Below are 16,201 nucleotides of genomic sequence, written 5' to 3'. Positions count from 1 at the left end.
GGTCAGGGCACCATGGACAGGAGCACCACTTAAGCTTGCTCTCGTCTTTCCAGTGACAACACCGATGCAGAAAAAGAGAAATGAGGTTTTTTTTAAAAAATTTATTACGGTTTCGATTGACATCGGATGGGATTTGAGCCTCAGATCCTGGATTTTCCAGAGAAATCCCAGCCAGAGTCCAACATTTACAAAAAAGCAAAGCTTCTCCTCCTTGTGTGAGTCATTGCAGCTCAGGCTCTTCACAATCTGCTGATCTTCTCTGGACTGGGGTCAGATCCATCATCATCATCATCATCCTCCAACACCACGCCGAAGGACAAGCTCGTCCCAGAGGCTCCCAGTCAGCACATGGACACGTCGGGGGCAATTCCAAGGATATTCATAGTGACGGAGCTCCAGTGAGGAGCTGCAGCCATCACTGAGGGCTCTGCTCCTGAAATACATGTGTGAGACTGATGGTTGTGGACGGGACGAGGAGTGAAATGATAAAAGAGGCCGAGGGGAGAAAGCGAGATGATGTTGGAGAACATCCACGCTGCCTTACGGGCGAAAAGCTTACGGTGCGAGTGGCTGTGGATTTGTGGAGGAGGAAGACGGGCCTGTGGCAGGAAGACGCTGCTCCAGGCAGAGGGATAAATCACATGACTGGTGTCTTGGCTCAGACAGCTGCTGGATCTTATAGGAGCTGCTCCCGATCTCTGTGAGTTAAAGGCTTTACAGTATGAGGGGACTTTCTTTTTTTCTTTTTTCTTTTTTTTACCTTAGTCAGTGAAAATCCTTCCTGATCTGCAGCTGGCTGCTGTGTTTTTTTTTCTTTTTAAATAAAACAGTGTTTACATATAGAGATACGCATGGAAAAACATTAATTGTTCATACAAAAGCTTCTCCAACTTATGTTTTTGTGTGTACAGATTGTTAAGGGATTTTATCCTGATGTCCTTGCAAAGGAAACCAGAAAGACAAACAAGAGAGGAGGGCATGAGGCTCCCAGGGAGGAGTCACTTCAGTGTGTGACTTCTCCTACTGTCAGCCCGTCTTCTGCTGTAGCGGAGAATAATCTGAACGCAATCAACATTTTGGACTGGATGGAGAGGATGTCATAAAACCTGCCACAGATTGCCAAGATGGATCTGATCTAAAATCATAATACAGTGTGAAAAAATATTGGCTCCTCTCAGATGTTTCAGATTATAAATTATTATGGGACAAAACAAACCAGATCAACCTGACTGTATGTGAAAAAGTGACTGTCGCAGTTCAGGCGGCAGCTCTGGAGGATTTTTGTCTACTCTTCCATGCAGAATTGTTTTAATATCTCAGAATCGTTGGAGGTTCTTTTTGGGCATTTGCAGTGCTTTTACACTTTAAAGTCATGCAATCTTAACAAGTATTTTCAGTCGTTTTAGTCGAGCTCATAGTGCAAATATCACAGTACACTTGAAATAAGGTAAAACTAACTTACAAGTAACTTTTAAGCAGGATAAAGGGAAATGTTTTGAGTCAGTAATTTCTTAACATTTATGAAAAAGTCTAAGTGAAATTGTCTTCCAGAGGAACAAGACATTTTCCCCCCATAGTTAAGCAAATAATAGGGAAATAATGTTTTGTTGCACTGACAAATTATTTCACTTTTAACTAGTACTTTTAAAAAAATCAGTACTAAGGAATTATTGACTTAAAACAAGCTCCTATATCATGCTAAAAAGCTACTTGCTAGGTTTGTCTTATTTCAAGTGCACTAAGATATTTGCATCAGAAACTAGACCAAAAATACTTGGTAAGATTTTGTGTTTTTGTATTGTACGGTCATTGTGCAAATTTAAGCTAAGTCTTTGACTAGGCCAATCCAAAGACCTTCATTTTTGTTGTGTTTTAGATCATTCTGATGCAGCATAACACTAATGTGTTTGAGCCCAAGGTCATGGTGGGACATTCTCCTTCAGGATCATGTGTGTTAGAAACAATTTCCATCAATTACAGCAAGTCATCAAAGTGCTACAGCAGCAAAGTAGCCCTCAACGATCCCACTTATGACACTTATGTCCTATTTCTGAATGCTGAGTTTGTTTCTTTGGGGTGGAAACCTGTCCGTAGTGCAACCGGTTCTTACCTAATGACCACTGGCGATAGACGCTAGCCCACTGCTGTGCCAGGATAAGAGGGCATAGACGATGAATGGATTAATTTATTATACACCAGATCTAAGGAGACATTCCTTCCAAAATGTTTCACTTTTATCTCGTGAGTCCACAGAGTATTTTTCTTGAGGATCAAGTTGTTTTTGGTCATCAGTGGTTTTGTCCTTTGAACTCTAGTACAGCCCGAAGCCATTTTTGGTCAATTTCGTATTGTTGAGTCTTGAACTCTGACCTGGAGCAAGTGAGTGTTTAAGATGTCATTGCCACCAGAACGAGTCGTCGATTCGCTGTTGGAGTAATTCTGGCAGACCAGATCTGTTCGATGTTTACGTTTGTAGTTGGAAGCTCTCACTTTTTGCTTCACTGAACTCCCGAAGCCCTAGAAATGTTTGTTGACGTTAATAACTGTTTTGCTTTTGTTTAATTTATTTACATTGAGGCATTACATGTTGCTTTCTGAGATTTTTTTTAAGCCTACTTCGTGTTGTCAGACAGGTTCTACTGAATAGTTTCCTTCATTCTCCAGGTGTGCCAGTAATGAGATCTGGGTGTAGCCAGTGATATTGAATTCAGCTGTCTAAAAATAGTGGAATATGACAGAAGTTGTTTAAATAAGGGTACAGATCATTTTGTCTGATTAATTTTCCCTAAAAAAATGAAACCTAATTTAAACACTGCATTCTGTATTCATCCAGGTTACCTTTGATATTTCCAAACTCTGTGGTTCTCAGTTTAAACATTTTCTTTCTGACTAAATATTTTCTCTCCCAGTTTGAGTTCAGATGTTTAGTATTTAAGCTATAGGTCCATCTGTGTTTCAAATTTTCTAGGACAGTAGCACTGCTTTTAAAAAGCACTATAACTTAATACTGCCCTCTAGTGGCAACATACAAACACCATATATTCCCAGAAACTTACACAATGTGTTTGATAAGAACAAAATGTACATTTATTAGTTTTTTGTTGTGTGAAGAGAAAAACTTGTTGCAGTCACCTTCATCATTAAGACAGGAGCATGTGAAAAGATTCAGGCTGCTGTCACGCCTCACGGTGGTATTTTTCTGTCAGCGGTTTTATGGGAGTCGGATGGAAGGCATGAAATTTCGACCTCAGCTGTGGTTTCCAAACAGTACGAATGTTTTTATTAACTCATCTTAAAACTGCATGGAGATAAAACAAATCAGGACCCAACATTAACAAGCAACAAATGTCAGCTCGGGCCTATTTTCAATGAAAAAAACGGAGCAGCAGATGTTCGCTAAAATGCTTCCAGCTATTTCGAGTGTTTCTACCCTGCGGTGAAGCTGCAGTAAAGGCCCCAGTGATCGCTTGTGTAGCGGCCACAGTCCAGCTTCTCCAGTCCGATTAGGGCCATGTGATCCGGGGCCAGACGTGGTACTCCTTCCTTGGAGGCTGGCCGGAGGTAGATGCGATCGAAGCGGCAGCGGCTGACGAAGGGAACGGTCTTGTTGTTGTTGGCCTTGGTGTCCCATGTGTAGCGGCAGTGCTCCTGCTTGCCCAGTCGCTCCCACACGTCACAGACGCCAGACGGCAGGCCCACTTTGGCTACCTGACAAGCCCAGAACAAAGAGGAATTTATAACGTGCGTTGAAGCAGAAGTCGACTCAGTGCTGCGAGGAAACGCTGACCTCGGTGTCCCTCAGATTCGTGTCCCCTCCAAACAGGACGGCGACATCATCAGGAGCGTCTTTCATCCTCTGCATCACCATGTGCAGCTGCTTCATCCGCTCCTGAGCGTGGCCTTTACAGCTTTCAAGGTGGGAAGTCATCAGGCACAACTTCTGACCTTTGAACGTCACCTGATTTTAGACATGCAGCATTTAGAGTCACTTACTAAAATATTCATACTCCTTCAACCTTTTCACATTGACACGTTCAGGGCTGCAACTAATAATTATTCAGGCAATTAATCAGATAAAACCCTTGTTACATTCTGGAAATATTTTATTTAACAACTTAAATATAATATTAGAAATGCATTAGAAGATGCAAATCAACAATTCTATTCCAATTTTAAATGAAAAAAATAAAATGCAATAACTTAGCATTTTTTTAGTGTACGCTTGATCATTTGTAGAAAAGGATGCATCTGCAGATAAAAAATAAAATAAAATAAATAAATAAATAAATACTTCTAATAACGTGAAAATCTCATCCCTTTCTACTTGACTTGATATCAAAACAGTGTACAGCTGACTGGCTGATTACGTTTGGGGGTTAACCGATTAATAACTGGATAGCAAAGGGTGCTTATTAAAAGATTTTCTTTAAGAGAATTTTAACTGTCTGACGCTAAAACTATCCAACTTGGGGAGTTCTGGGTGTAACACAATTACAAAGTTTTTCTTTATCTAAAAAAGAAAATGTATACTTTAAAAAAAAAAAAAACAGTATGTTCTTCCAGTAAATTAGCTTTTTTTTTGAGTTTGCATACTCCAGCTGACAATTAATAAATTACTGAATTAGTTAACGATTATACTAATAATCAGTTTACCATGATTAATCTGATTAACCGTTTCAGCCTTTGTCGTGTAACAACAGATCAATGTATTTAATTAGGATTTTATTTGACAGAGCAACATAAAGTAGGGCTCAATTGTAAACTAATGAAAGTACAATATCCTTAATTTACAAACCTAAATCTAAAAAGCATTGTGTCCTTTTGTATTTAGCTAATTTTAACTCAAGTATCTCAAAATAATACAACTATTAATTGTCCACAAATATTTACTTTGTGAAAGATGGCAAGAAAATAACATTGGAAGAAGACGCTCCATTCACATGAAACTAAAACTTCTGCCCTTCATTTAAAACTCCACTGTAGAGGAAAACCCACACTGCACATAGTCCTGACACAGGATCTGTATGGTGAGACACAGCGATGGCAGCATCATGTTGTGGGATGGTCTTCTCCAACATAGACAGAGATGTTCAATAGAGTTTATGGGGAAGCAAATGCTGATAAGGAGGACTATAGGAAGAAAACCTCTTAGAAAAGGCAGTAGAGGTACAATAACAGCAAATACACCAACGTTTATTGGTGTAATATTGACAAAAAGTGAAAAAGCTAATTTGTGAATACTTTTGCAAAGCACTGTGTGTCACATTCAGGTGGGATTCTTGGTAAAAAATAAAAAGAAGAAGAAAAAAAATCAAGTAAAGGTGGAAATACCTGAGCTACAAGTAGATTCCTCATCATCTGTGTGGTGGGATAAGTTACGATCTCACTCTCCAAGAATTTTACTCTGGATTTCTTTAGCATCATTCCTGTGAAGTAAGCTTCTTCACCACCTTCAATCAGAGTGCAGAAGACAGCAAGAGTTTTAAAGGATACCTTATGTATTTATTCATCATCATCATCATCATTGTATAACTGGGGTTGTATGAACCACTTGTGAGTAGTCTGCATCATCACTGCAGGGAACAGCAGTCAGTAGAAATCCAGTTTGAAGAAAAATGGAGGAACTTTCATCAAGGAGCCAAGTTCAGAAGTAACACGAGTTAAAAAAGTGCAAATTTCAACCTTTTTACACATGTTTTACTTCAAAAACTATACACTTTTAAATCGTTTTCCAGTTGATTTGTTTACAGGGTTCCTATAGGTTGGAAATGAGAAAAATATGTTACTAATCGGCAACTACAGAGGATCTTATCAGTGTTTTTAACCCAAAACTGTCATAATCAGTGGAGAGCATATGTGTGCAACACCAGAAACATACACCACACGCATCATATATTATTGATATTTGCATTTGGATTTTACTGTAGCACGAGTCTATTTCAGAGAAAAGGCCTCTCTGAGCCATACTCTACCTTCAATGATGAGGTAGCTGACAGCCCGTTTCTTCAAGTATTGAACATAAGGTGGAATGAGTTCCTGCAGGAATACCACATCAGGGGTGTATCTATGTAACGAGAAGTATTACAAGTAAAAAAGGTAAAACAAAAAACTCTTAAATGCTTTTCGTGTGATTACTGACCACTTAAAATTTAAGAAATATGGAGAAAGTTCTGGCGAAACATGATACTTGTCCCCCAGAAAATTATAGTTACTTAAATCTAGCCAGTGACTTGTTTCTGTAAGCCTGTAGATTTACTTACAGCACTAAGTAGGAGCAGAGGCCTCTGGCACGCTCTGCCAGGCTGTCCGTGTCTAGTCCATCCACGTTCCAGGAGATCAGGGACAGTTTGCCATCATCTTCATCTGGTGGCTTTCGTGCAACTGGACTGTCTCCGGTCAAATCGATGCTGGAAATGTTTTCAGAGACTATTATAACTGTACTTAACTTTATAACGTCAGAGTCACTTTGTTACGTTAACTTGTACGATTAAAAGAGTTGACTCACCACTCCTTTGAAGGTTCTTCCTCGACCTTTTGCTTTTTTTTCGGAGGGACGCAGTCACTCTCCTGAAAGTCTTCCTCAAATATTCTCTCCATGTCCGCCTCAAAGAATGAGTTTACAGCTCTCTGTAGAAAACAGGATCTTTTTTAAGAGTAAATAAAATCTGCCTGGCTGTATCTTAAGGAGATAATGATGTTTTCCTCACGTTAACACAATGAACAAACCAATAAAATAGGCATCAGCTGCAGCATTGTCTCTGGCGCATTAGTATTATTGTAACCACTAATTACTGTACCTCCATCTCCCAGTCATTTTCAGCCAGGTAGCATTGAGCCACGGCGCTATCAGTTCCCGTTATAGTGGCGAACTCCTCGCAAAGTCCACTCCTGCTTTTTTCCAAGTCAGACACAGACGGCGACTCCGAGTTTGATGTGGAAGCCATTTTTTGTCGTAGAAACTATTTTTTGCAAGCGGAATGACACACAAGAATAGGATGTTTACGTCATTTTTGGCTCTCTCTTTACAAAGTAACCGGGATATGTGTAACATTGAAAGACTTCCGGTGTTGTGCAGGTTCTGTTCGTTGGGCTTCTGTATGGTGTTTTAAGGCAACAGTAGTCGAGCTAGCGACGTTCAAACTCACCTAGTAAACTAGACTACCGTTCAACATAAAAACTTAAAATTAATTTATTGGATTTGATTATCAACTGCCCCCCTAAAAACAGATTCAGATTGAAATATTTAATTTTATAATGAAAACACAAATAAATTATTTCATGTGTTTTGGGCAATCTTTTACATTGAGTCAAGATGTAAACCACAATGAAAATACAGGTCAAAACTGGAGTGAATTATTCTAGATTCTTCAAAACAACATTTTGGTTTATGCACTCTGTAGAAGATCTTTTTATTTTCTGCTTTTAGATCAGCTCAATAATTTGGTTGCCCTAAGGCCATTACTAATAACGTTAAACATTATCTGGTAAGTACAATGGTAGTTCATGGGAGAAGTGCCATTTATTCTCAGTGTTTCTGTGCTTTAAATGTTCTGGGTTCCTTCATGGATCTCTGATCCACTCCTGGGAAAATTCTCCACATTTCTATGATTTTTTCAATCATAGATGTTGGCTGTTACTGTGATTCACTGGAGTCTAATGTCTTAGAAACAGGTTTGTAATCTTTTCTGGACTGATCATGTCAGTGACTTTATCTTCATCTCCTTTTGAATTTCTTTAGACTGAGGCATGATGTGCTGCTTTTTGAGATCCATTCAGCCAATCCATCCTCTCAGACAGGTTCGGTTTAAGGGACAATGATTGCTTTGTTCACAGAGAACCAGATTGGATTGCATAAGTTTTTTCCTTCATAAATGAAATCATAATTTAAAATTACCTTTTGTGCACATGCAGGCTACTTTTTTGCCTGATATTATCATTCATTTCATCTAAACATTCAAGTGTGTGACAATAAAAATGAAAATAAATCTTTTACAGGTAAATACTTTTTCACAGCACTGTAAATTGCACATAGTAATCATTAATTTTAGATTTAGCTGTGGTTTGATCAGGTTCATTTTAATATGTTGCAGAATTTCAGAAACTGGACACTATAAAACTCATTGGAACTTTGACAACATTTTATTAGATAATAAAACTCACAGGAATCCAGTAAAAGCCAAAGTCAAATCTGTCTCTTGGGATGTTTTGAATAAGAAGTTAGGTTAAAAGAAATACCTTAATTTTATTAAGGTAAAAAAAAATTATCTTAACTTTTGACGGTAAAATTAAATAATCACCTAGTAATTCTTTCAGATGTAAGATTTGACTTGAATGCACCATGTTAAAATTGGGCCATAAATCACAGTGAAGATGCGCAACCTTTCGGGAAATAAAGATTCGATAAAAAAATAAAATAAAAACATTAAACATACAATAGATTACGTTCATCATTATATTTAAACACATATTGCGCTCTCGTTTTTATGCTTCTCCACCACTCTTGGTGCTCTCCCTTAAATCTACTGAAGTTCCACCCGGACGATTTATGAAACGCAGCAACTTCCTGTTGGAAATAAACACAACTTTGACATTGCCTCGTTCATATCCGTCAAACATGAGCACCCTGACTTTAAACTCACTGAGACAAATAATGAGAGCGATGGTCGACCACTCGGGCTTCGACAGAGTCATGAGCAAGGTAAATGTGAACAGATATTTTGAAGCCAAGCCCAGGATTTTTTTGCTTTTTCAAACTGCAACCTCAGATGTTGTCCACAGGTGGACGTTGTTTCTGCGAGTCCCGGGAAGGTGGTGTGTGAGATGCGGGTGGAGGAGGAGCACACAAACCGGGGAGGGACGCTGCACGGCGGGCTGACAGCCACCCTGGTGGACGTGATCTCTACCATGGCCATTATGCACAGTGAGAGAGGAGCCCCAGGGGTCAGCGTGGACATGAATATAACGTGAGTTTAAAAATGCCTCAATCATGCATCAAGGCGGTGCATTGCAAATGTGTTCTCTGCTACTAAGTTTTTCCAGTTGCAGCAACAGACTTCACTGAGTTTCACTGAGAAATCATGGATTAGACCAGGAGTCTGCACCCTGTGGCTCTTTGGGCCATCCAGTGACTCCTAATAACTTTGTCAAAAGTGATAAAGAACCAGCTAATGTTTTTAAATATATAGTAAATCCAGTTTCTTCTGTGTGTGTGTGTGTGTGTGTTTTTTTCATGGAATAGACGCACTGAATTTCCACAAAAATGACGTTAAAAGTAGCCGTAATAAGTTAGATTTCGCTTTTTCAGATTCAGAATCAACTTAATTAGCATGAACTCTACACAGAAACAAGGAGTTTGACTGCTGTCAAGCATTTACAAGACAGCATAAATTTATGAACTTTAGCTTAAATAACTTTTTTCAATCATTTTTCCACAAATATCAACTTTTCTGTCTGTTTTTTCTTTATTTTAACATCTAAAAACAGAAATAAAGTGGTGATTCTTTCAAAATTACCTTATTTAGTAGATAAAAAAAGCTTAGGTAACATTTTGGGCTCTACATAAGTTTAATTTAGCTGGACTGGGGGTCAAAAGAACTGCAGACTCCTGGGTCACACCAACACACTTGAGTGAAGTGACACAGACAAATACGTGGCTTTCAGCATTATTTAAGAAATGTATTCAGCCCCTTTTACTTTGCTACCTTTAATAAAACAAAGCATCCAGAGGAGCAGCCAAGAGGCTCGCGGTTACTCTGAAGGTGCTGCAGAGATGTAGCACAGATGTAGGAATCTCTTGACAGAATTAATCATCATGATTTTCACAAATTTAGCCTGTAAGGAAGAGGGCCAGTAGAAAGCCATTGTTAAAGGAAAGCTATAAAAATGTCCTGCTTAAATATTGAAACAAGCCATGTGGGGGATGTAGCAAACATGCAAGAAAATATAAAATTTGGGCAACCTGCATGACACACTATGTGTTTGACTGAAAACCAATACTGCACATCACCCTGAACACACAGTAGTCACAATGAAGCATGCTAGTAGCAGCATCATGCTGTGATGATGCTTATATAAGCTGAATGCATTGGTTGGGAAGCTGCCAGAGATATAAACTAAACAATTTGCAGATGGAGTTAAAGCAAAAGGTGGAGCCTCTCTAATGTGAAAAGGTTCGAGGGGTGCGAATACTTTTACAAAGCACTGTAAACGGAAATCTTCTGTTTAGATGGACTAAATGCGTTTGCTCATGTTTAAAACTTTAAAAATGCATAATTCAGCTGACATATCTCCATAAAATGTACTTCTTAAAGGTGATCTATTATCCTTATTTTAGATGTATGGGCTGTACAAAACATAATCATTCTTAGATTATGATATTTTAGTTTCCTCGGATTTTGCCGTTGAGCTCCTTCCAGAATGAGCCGTTTGAAGGCCTCTTGTCACTTTAAATCCAAATAGGCTGCTGCTGACCACAACCCCCAACTCAACTTTTACCCTCGCATGTGAAATTGGCTGCAAATAGATGTGTAACTATATAACTGTCCGTCTTTGAAAAGCAGAAGTAGAGCCTCCTGCACAACCAACAAGAACGCAGCAAGTCATTTCTGAATGACAAGTCAACAACAAAGCTCGTGTTTTCCAACAGCCATTGTACAGTGCATACAGCAGTAAAACCAGCTGACCAAGCATCCTCATCTAAGTGGGCGGAGCTCCGCTTGGGTTGCAAGGTAATAGGCAGTGGTGGTTTTTGAAACAGCTTGTTTTCCAGACACCAAAAACATAGTTATTGCCATAATCCGAACAGGTGCTGTTTTTAGAAACAATAAAGACCCAAGTGGAAGAACAATCCCTTTAAGATTGTCAGCCATCTCTCACCTTCCCCACTTAAACTTCAGTAGCTTTTTGTTGCCATATTGAAGATGAACTGCATAAACAAGTAATGTGTGTGTGGGGGGAATGTCACTATGCTGCAGGTACATGAATGCTGCCAAGATAGGGGAAGACGTCCTCATCACTGCACAAGTTCTGAAGCAGGGGAAAACGCTGGCATTTGCTACTGTAGATCTCTCCAGCAAAACCTCAGGGAAACTCATCGCTCAGGGACGACACACTAAACACCTCGGCAGCAGCTGAACCGTCTCTTCTAATCAAAATCGTATAATTTACTGCTAAAACTTGGGATTCTGAATATATACAGAATGTACTTGCACTGTTTTTTGTAAGTACATAAGTTTGCAGAACAAAGTTGTGTGTGTGTTTTTTTTCCCCTAACTTGTGTTGTTGTGAATATTGAGCAGCGAATGTTTCTTGTACATGCAATAAAGCCAGCTGGACAAAGAGTCGGGTTTTTTTTTCAGACTTTGCACTGTATTGAGATATGCTCAGCAGTAAAGATTAGAGAACAGAAAATCAAAACCCAGAAGTTACATGCCTTACACCCTTTTTTCAGCTAAAACACATTGAATCAGCAAGGAGCGAAACTTTACGTACTACTGTACTTCATAGTCTTTGATAAAGCAAACCCTTCAAAACTCAATTTTAATTTAAAGAAGCTTGGCAGCAGATTCGCAACTTTAATAGATCAAATTAAACAGAAATCAGTTAGCTTTAAGCAAAACATTTTTGTTAGGTATATTATTATAATTACTGTTAAATCTGTCACCATTGCAATTCATCACCGACCCACATCCCTCCAAAAAAAAAAAACAATGCGCAAAACATCCGATTTCAGTAGCTTAAATGAAATAGTGCATGAACGGATTGAACTGTGAAAAATCAACTTCAACATACCAACATGTCTTAACTCTGCACAACGCCTTTTGAGATACTCGCGATTTTAATCAAAGGCCTGTTTAGTATGTTTCTGAGAAAAGCAAATGACACAAAAACATCTTTAAGTCCAGCAAATCAAACTAAGGCAGTTTATAAGAAGCAATACCTACACCAATATGATTTGACAAACACTCTTCCTCTTGTTATCTTTGCCTGTACAGGTGTTCTGATACCTGCTCATGCCTATCCTGGGCAAAAAAAATTGTCTAAACTTGTTTTAGAAGCCCTAGTAACATTACAAAACAAGCTTTAACAATCCTTTCTTATCACATCAAGGATATAAGACATGTCCATCGTAACCACCATGAAGACTTGTGTATTGTTTGTTCCGGTTTAGATGCAACATAAAGAGTTCATTCAGTGACCGATGCTGTTGACTGTGTGGCTCCAAGAGAACAACCAACCACTCAAAAAATCAATGTCCGTGCAGGTTCAAATAAAAAAAATTTTTAAAAAGCAAACAAAATGAAAGAAAGGGTGAGTAAGGAAAAGGGAATGAAGTAAAATAAAAATGTCAGAGCCAATCCAAAAAAATGGGAGAAAGTATTTGGACAAACATGGGAAGAATGGGGTAAAAAAAAAAAGAAAAAAAAAAAGGATGGGAAGCAAATGGGCTTCAGGTTAGAGGGAGAAAATGAGTGGGGGAACAAAAAGGAGATCCAAGCACAAGTTCAAATCTTTTAAAGGGACAGGGAGGAGATGAGTACATCAATTTGCTTCTGAAGGCTTAGGGAGGGAAGGAGAGGTAAAGGCTTGTCTCTGTGTGGCTGGGTGAAGCAAGAAGCCTTAGTCAGGCATGTATGGGCGGAGGTGATCCTCGATGTCTCCCACGCCCCAGCAGGTCAGCTGGTCCTGGGGCAAATACAGGCACAGGCTGCACAACTTGAAAACCGTGGCCTTGGTTTTAGGAGTCTGAAACGACCAAGAAGTACAACGGCGTCGTTACAGAGGACGGTTTTTAAACTTGATAAACCAGTTAATTATTTTTAAACGTTTCAACAGATGTACCTGCAGGTGTTGTCTGTCCATAAAGAGAAATACAGACTGGGTTGGGTTGTTCATCACCATTCCAGCTTTGTCTTTACGACCCAAAGCATGCAAGCATTGCTTCTCGTAGTCTCCGTGATGAAATTCAAACTTGGCCTAAGAAGAAGAGGAAAGAGTCTGTATGCAAAGTCTAGGCTGCTGGTTAAATTTCATGTAGTAACTTGTAAAAAAGCTTCACGCTCAACTATGAACTGCTATTTGACTGTGTTACTTGGCAGACTTAGAAGAATGACATTTAGGCATATTGAAAAGGTCCAATAGAGCAGAAGTTAAGGATTTGAGTAGGCCATTCGAGAAGCATGATGTTAACCTGTGTGCAATTTTGTCTGCAGTTTGGACAAAGAAAGAAGCAACTCCCTCAAATGGAAACTATGAAGCTCCACGTGTCAAGTGTCACATGGACAAGTCAAATGTTTTCTGTAGGAAAGTCCTACGGTCAGCGATCGAGCCGTTTGGTCAAGATGACAACAAGAATGTTAAGAAACAGGATATTTTCACCGAAATCACTGTTTTCATCAAACATTTAGTTCTGAAGGATAACTGACTGAACAGCTGTATAGGTACTCTTCCCTGACTGTTCAGTACAATTTGGCTTCAGGTCGTTTATTTATGCTCAATGTGTCCGACAAGACACATTTTACATTAGTCTGATACATAGCACATGGAGCAGAACATATTTATCAGGTAGTTACTCCAAAGTGATGATAGGAGCAAAGGTCTGACCTGCACAGGCCTGAAGGGCTCATCATCGGCCCCTTTCCATCTGGAGAACAGCAGACAGACAATCTTCTCAATATCATTGCGTGGCCAAAGGATAAAATCCATTTCCTGTGTGCAGCCTATCACATCCTAAAGAAAAAAGAAAAATAATTATAGCAACTAAGCATTTTTTAAGCCATGATTGGGGACTTTGTTCATATAGTCGATTCTTACCCTTCGCATTGACTGGTATCGGGGGGCATGTAGTTGCACCACATCTTTTTGAAGGAGCTCTATTGAACTCTCCAGAGAATAGCTTGAATCGCGCACACCTCTTAGGATGTTTTCTTCGTAGTTGTTGGTCATCACAGGCACCACTTCCGCTACCTCAAAAAGTGCAGACTTCTTCTTCTGTTAAAAATAAAGCAAGCAATTTTAAGGGTTTCACAAGTCAATACATATTTCTGGTTTTCTTTGAGGTCTGACCTGCCTATTCTGAGAGAGGGTGTTAGGGTCACTTTTGTAAAAAATATATTTTTTGTTGTTTATCCATTCCATAATTAAAGTAAAAGTTATAGAAAAAAAAGTCAAGAATGTTTTCAATTAACAAAAAAAAGTTTAAATGACCTGAAATGGTGAAGAGACATTACAAAAAAGAAAAAAAAAAAAACAAAGCTATATTTAGAATAACATTTAAAAAGGTGAAGGACACAAAGAAAGACAGAAAAAAAGAGAACATGTAACACAAGGAATAAATAATTTTCCCCCCATACATATCTAGACCTGGAAAATGCTGAAATTAAATGTTGTACATTTCCATCAGTTTTTAACATTTGACTTGACAACAGTGAAATGGAAGATTGGCCGATTCACATTTATGGTTCTTCATTTACTGCATCTCCAGTACACATATAATGGAATATAGCTGTAGTGTTAACAAACCTTTTCCTTGAAAACGAAGGCTATATAGATCTTGAAGTCAAACTGATCCGCCAAAGATTCCCTTTTCTTCCGAAGCTGAGCTCGAAGCCGGTTTCTTGTTTGGTTTCTTCGTGAAGTTGGGTCCCCCATGGTTATTTTGTTGGTAGTGTCTCTTCCCCTCGTGTGATGTACTTTAGCGACACTGTCTATTTATTCTATACTTTTAAGAAAGGATGGAGCTGACAATGCATCAAAACTCTAAAACTAGATCCTCTAACCACTATGAACTTAAAAGACCGACAAATCGGATTTTAAACTAAGTCATTTCAATATTTGGTTGTTGTAAAAAGGCAGTTTTGAGAAGGGGAATGCTCAACAGGCTAAGACTCCATTGCCTTTATACCTGATCAAAAACCCATGTTTTAAGACATGGCCTTGAAGCCAAATTAACTTATTTTTTCCAACTGCCACTGAAATGAGTACAACAGATTTCAAGAAAACAACAACTCAAAGGTGGCTCTTTTTTTTTTTTATAAATGATAACTGGAACTAATAGAAAAGGCTGCTACAACACATATTGGTGACATTTTTTTGTTTGCTAATGAGATTGTGAACTACAGCGAGCAGACCGATATTCTATTAACTGGGTCATCTCAAAGTGCCTGATCCATGGCTGCGGTTTTGTTTTGTTTCTCTGAACACAGACTGTGTTATGAGCGTGTTACAGGCGGACTGGGGATACAGACGAACATGGCAGGTAGACACAGATGCCAACAGACACAGGCACCCGGTAACATCGAAGACTACAGCGAAAGTAAACCGACATTTCCTGAACTTTTTCCGTCACTCATCTGGCCCTGGGCCCGTGCTGCTGCCACAGCTGATGGTCATGATGTGGGCGTATTTTTAGCACACTAGCTAAGGTCTGCTAGCTAGCTAGCAAGCCAACCTAGGTATTCATTTCTGACACTAACTAGTAGCGAACCAGTGATAAAGCTACATCTTATTTTAAGACAGACTGGCTTAACTGAGGCTTTTTAAGTGTGGTCAGTCATCTTACCACGCCTTTTATTACATTTTCTGGCTCAACGAGACTGTCAGTGTTGTTATTAAAAGTCGGAAGACTGACGTTGTAACTGTTTCTGGTCACTATTTCAGCTCCATATTAAACTGTCGTCAACAACTTTCGACACAAATCAGTTGGTAATCGATTAAAACAAACGCTGAACTGCGAAACAAGCGTTAGCTAAACAAAAATCTCCCCCCCTCTTCCAACGTCTGACGCTTCGAGCTAGTTCTTTCTCTTTTCTTCAGTCGTCACAACCTCCGGCTCGCCCCGCCGCATGCCATGTCAAGATAAATCGACCATCCAGCGGAGATCCCCCGTTCTATCAGTCGATGTGTGGCGTGTTCTGTCTCCTGGTGGGCCCATATTTAACGACGTGCCGTCCAACGTGTGCCCCGTTCGGTTTCTTTGTGTGTGCCTGTGTGTGTCTTTCAGGGCGGCTAATAACAGTACATTAGCGCTCGACGGGTCCTCTGCCTTCCCCCTCAAAATGGCTGCGCAGGCAGTTACAATAACTGGACGTAATAAGACACGTGACCCGACGGAGCGGCTTCCTTACCTGGTAAAAAAAAAAAAAACAACTAAAAAACGATACGCGCGAACACGTCCGCCATGTTTTGTGTGGCGTGTTTGCCT

At 39.4% G+C, this 16,201-nt stretch overlaps 3 protein-coding genes across 3 annotated transcripts; 1 reads left to right on the top strand and 2 right to left on the bottom strand.

Moving 5' to 3' along the window:
* Nucleotides 1–3,064: 3,064 nt before the first annotated feature.
* Nucleotides 3,065–7,184, bottom strand: tdp2b (tyrosyl-DNA phosphodiesterase 2b). The gene is made up of 7 exons (XM_032580294.1): nt 6,798–7,184; nt 6,506–6,627; nt 6,261–6,407; nt 5,973–6,064; nt 5,332–5,450; nt 3,788–3,958; nt 3,065–3,708 (listed from the first exon to the last, which is right to left on the bottom strand). Exons 1-7 carry the CDS (start codon nt 6,942–6,944, stop codon nt 3,427–3,429), a joined length of 1,080 nt encoding a protein of 359 aa, XP_032436185.1. The 5' UTR covers nt 6,945–7,184; the 3' UTR covers nt 3,065–3,426.
* Nucleotides 7,185–8,498: 1,314 nt separating this feature from the next.
* Nucleotides 8,499–11,339, top strand: acot13 (acyl-CoA thioesterase 13). The gene is made up of 3 exons (XM_032580297.1): nt 8,499–8,698; nt 8,779–8,963; nt 10,974–11,339. The coding sequence occupies exons 1-3, from the start codon at nt 8,546–8,548 to the stop codon at nt 11,131–11,133; spliced, it is 498 nt and encodes a 165-aa protein (XP_032436188.1). The 5' UTR covers nt 8,499–8,545; the 3' UTR covers nt 11,134–11,339.
* Nucleotide 11,340: 1 nt separating this feature from the next.
* On the bottom strand, nt 11,341–16,069 carry c13h6orf62 (chromosome 13 C6orf62 homolog). Its single transcript, XM_032580296.1, has 5 exons — nt 14,521–16,069; nt 13,813–13,989; nt 13,603–13,728; nt 12,841–12,975; nt 11,341–12,744 (listed from the first exon to the last, which is right to left on the bottom strand). The coding sequence occupies exons 1-5, from the start codon at nt 14,647–14,649 to the stop codon at nt 12,619–12,621; spliced, it is 693 nt and encodes a 230-aa protein (XP_032436187.1). The 5' UTR covers nt 14,650–16,069; the 3' UTR covers nt 11,341–12,618.
* Nucleotides 16,070–16,201: the final 132 nt, after the last annotated feature.

The sequence above is a fragment of the Xiphophorus hellerii genome, chromosome 13, assembly GCF_003331165.1.
Source record: "Xiphophorus hellerii strain 12219 chromosome 13, Xiphophorus_hellerii-4.1, whole genome shotgun sequence".
Classification (NCBI taxonomy): Eukaryota; Metazoa; Chordata; class Actinopteri; order Cyprinodontiformes; family Poeciliidae; genus Xiphophorus; species Xiphophorus hellerii.
The sequence above is the reverse complement of the archived record's forward strand: the minus strand, read 5'-3'. Positions and strand labels throughout refer to the sequence as shown.